The sequence below is a fragment of the Echinops telfairi genome, unplaced genomic scaffold (genome assembly GCF_000313985.2).
Source record: "Echinops telfairi isolate 266 unplaced genomic scaffold, ASM31398v2 ScPeMD7_7417;HRSCAF=8455, whole genome shotgun sequence".
NCBI lineage: Eukaryota > Metazoa > Chordata > Mammalia > Afrosoricida > Tenrecidae > Echinops > Echinops telfairi.
In genome coordinates, this window is record NW_022111317.1 from 397552 (window position 1) to 400303 (window position 2752).

The following is a 2752-nucleotide window of genomic DNA, read 5'->3' on the forward strand; positions in this document are numbered from 1 at the left end:
CCTGTGCGGGAGGGCCACCTGTCAGTGCATGAGGACAGGGCCGGCAGGCAGCATGGCAGGTGAGGGTGTCCTCTCTGGATCAGTGGCCCCAAGGGTAAAGGTCAGCCACCAGGCTCGATAGAAAAGTGTGGGCTTGAGCATGGTCTCCTTGCCGACTGGTGTCTCAATCGCCAGAGGGAAGGCTCCCAGGACCCCAGCTGCTGTGCTCACATCTAGGCTGGGCCCACGTCCTCCAACCGGGAAGCCCATTGATCCGTCTTCTTCGATGGCCCCGAAGATCTACAGGGAGGAGGCAGGGGGCAGCACTGAGACCCAGGGCCCTTGGGTGCCACGCACACTGTGACCGAGGTGGGCGGGCCAGGCTCAAGGGCACAGCCTTCAGGAAGCAGGGAGCGGGGTAAGGGCTCACCCTGAGCATGTGTGTGAGGTAGAGGCCGGCACTCTGCAGTAGGGCACGGTTGGGCCGCCGGCGGGCCGCCTTCCGGGCCGCGATGTACAGGTTGCACTGGCCGACCAGGGCCCGCATCTCCTCCAGGGCCGTGCGTGTGTCCACGTTGTCACACAGCGCCGCGTGCACCGCCGCCTTCCGCTGGTAGAAGCTGGCACAGGGTGAAGGGAGGGAGTAGTTACGCCCCCACCGCACAGGGACGCCCAAGAACAGCGACCGACTGAATGGTGTATGAGCCGAGGCCCCCAATCCCCATGGTGTTGTGTGGTGCCGTCCAGCCAGTTCCAGCTCACAGCTACCTCATGCACGGATCAGAGCCCCGTGTGGAGCCCGCGCCGTCCGCACGACTGTGCCCGCGTCTGAGCCCAGTGCTTGTCCATCTCGTGGGGGGCCTTCCTCCTTTCTGCTGGCCTCTGCTTTACCAAGCAGGATGTCCCTCTCCAGGGACTGGTCTCTCCTGACAGGCCCAAAGTCCGTGAGGCCGAGGCTCACCATCCTTGCCTCTGAGGAGCATTCTTCCTGGACTTCCTCCGACACAGGTCTGATTGCTCTGCCAGTCCACGGGACTTTGGAAGTTCGTCGCCAGCAACACACTTCAAACACACTGATTCTTCTTCGGCCCCTTTGGTCAGTATCCACCTTTCACAGGGGTGGGGGCCAATTGAAAACACCCTGGCTCGGGTCAGGCACCCCTAGTCCTCAGAGTCCCCTCCCTGCTTTTCGACACTGTCAGGAGGCCTTGTGCAGCAGACTTGCCCAGTGCACGTGACATTGGAACAAAAGTATCAACGGGCAGCTCGTTTCCCAACATGGCCTCCGTCTGGGCCTGCACACCCACCACCAGTCTGCTTGCTGGACGCTGCATCGCTGGTACTTCCAACACCAGCAGGGTCGCCAGGTTTTGGCAGAGCTTCCAGACTAGGAACAGACAACGGGGAAGACTCAGGCCGCCCACTTCCGAGGAATCCGCACTGAAAACCTTGGAAGAGCAGTGGAACACTGTGGAATCCAGTGCCGGAAGACGGGCCCTCACAACACCACCGAGAAAGGGCTGCTTCTCCACGGGGAGTTTGCCCGTGACTCGGTGGAGCAAAGCTCCCCAGCCCTTCCCTGGCTGACGGGTGACGCAGCAGGAGGACGAACAGCTGCCCACGTCTATTCTTAATAAGCCCTGGAACGTGGAGCACACTGAGCCTGGATCCGGGAAACGGCAGGCTGTCAACTAGGAATGGACACATGAATCTCGCCATCCAGGCCCTTTTCACCAGGAAGCCGTCGCAGGGTCTACCCTGCTAGCCACAACAGATCGGAGGGGCACGGCGTGGCCTCCTTCATCGAAGAGCGCGCCTCGAGATCCACCTGGCAGGGAACGCTGTCTGTGACAGGGGCATCTGTTTGACAACTAGGGCTCCGATTCACACGCCCTCCGCCCGAGTCAGGGATAAGAAACCGAACAATCACATGAACTCCATCGGCTGGCAGCTGCCCCCACGTGACTCAGGAAGCACTGATAACCACAGTGACTCGAACACAAAAGTTGGCAACAAAGGGGAAGTTAGCTGCTAGACCAACCTCGTCTCCGCAAGTGGCTCTCTCCGGCCTAACACCCAGACCCCACCTGGGAAGAAGTGATGGAGGAGCTCAGGGCCAGTAGCCAAAACGCGGCCGGGGCCGACGGCGGAGCAGACCACCCATGGCTCCGGGTAATTCAGGTTGAGGTTGAAGAACACGAATGGAAGCACGCAACCTTGAGTCTGTCCCCCGTGAGCTTCGAGACGTCTCCCCAGAGTGGGCCCCGGAACACGGACAAGGGAAGACGGGGTGAGCGGCGGGAGGACATCAAGCCCATCACGCAGCCCACAAGGAAGCCAGCGGTGTGGGAAAGGCAGGGAAGAAAAGACCACAGTGGGTGTCAGGCACGGCACGGAGACTTGGTGCTGCGCACACACGAGCTGAAGCAAGCGGAGGAAATGACGAGGGGAAGCGGGCAACCTGAGCAGATACGGTGCTCTAATGAAACGTGACCGGCCGTGGGGCTGGAGCCCAAAAGGAAGACCAGGCTTGGCCTACCTCAAGCTGAAAGAAGCGAAGAAAAATATTCAAGCCTTGAGGGGCGACTTTTCAAGACTCTAAGGGTGAAAAACCCCGATGCAGGAAGCCTCGAGGCTAGAGAGAGCGCAGTCACCTGTCAGGAAGGACCTGCTCCCCGGGGGAGGTGCGGAAAGGGAAAAATGATGAAGATAAGGAAGAAATGGGTAGCGGGGGCACAGGGCGCTAACCCACCCAAGGGGAGGGTATTGTTTA

The 2752-nt window shown here is 60.5% G+C and overlaps 1 protein-coding gene across 4 annotated transcripts in view; it reads right to left on the bottom strand.

The window, feature by feature from the left end:
* Positions 1–2752, bottom strand: part of CARS1 (cysteinyl-tRNA synthetase 1) — a 39729-nt gene that overhangs the window by 3928 nt on the left and 33049 nt on the right. For all 4 annotated transcript variants that reach the window (XM_045297326.1, XM_004713753.2, XM_045297327.1 and 1 more), the window contains 2 exons: positions 410–599; positions 211–279 (listed from right to left, as the gene is read on the bottom strand). In XM_045297326.1, the coding sequence (XP_045153261.1) occupies positions 211–279; positions 410–599 (259 nt within the window). The remainder of the gene's footprint in view (positions 1–210; positions 280–409; positions 600–2752) is intronic.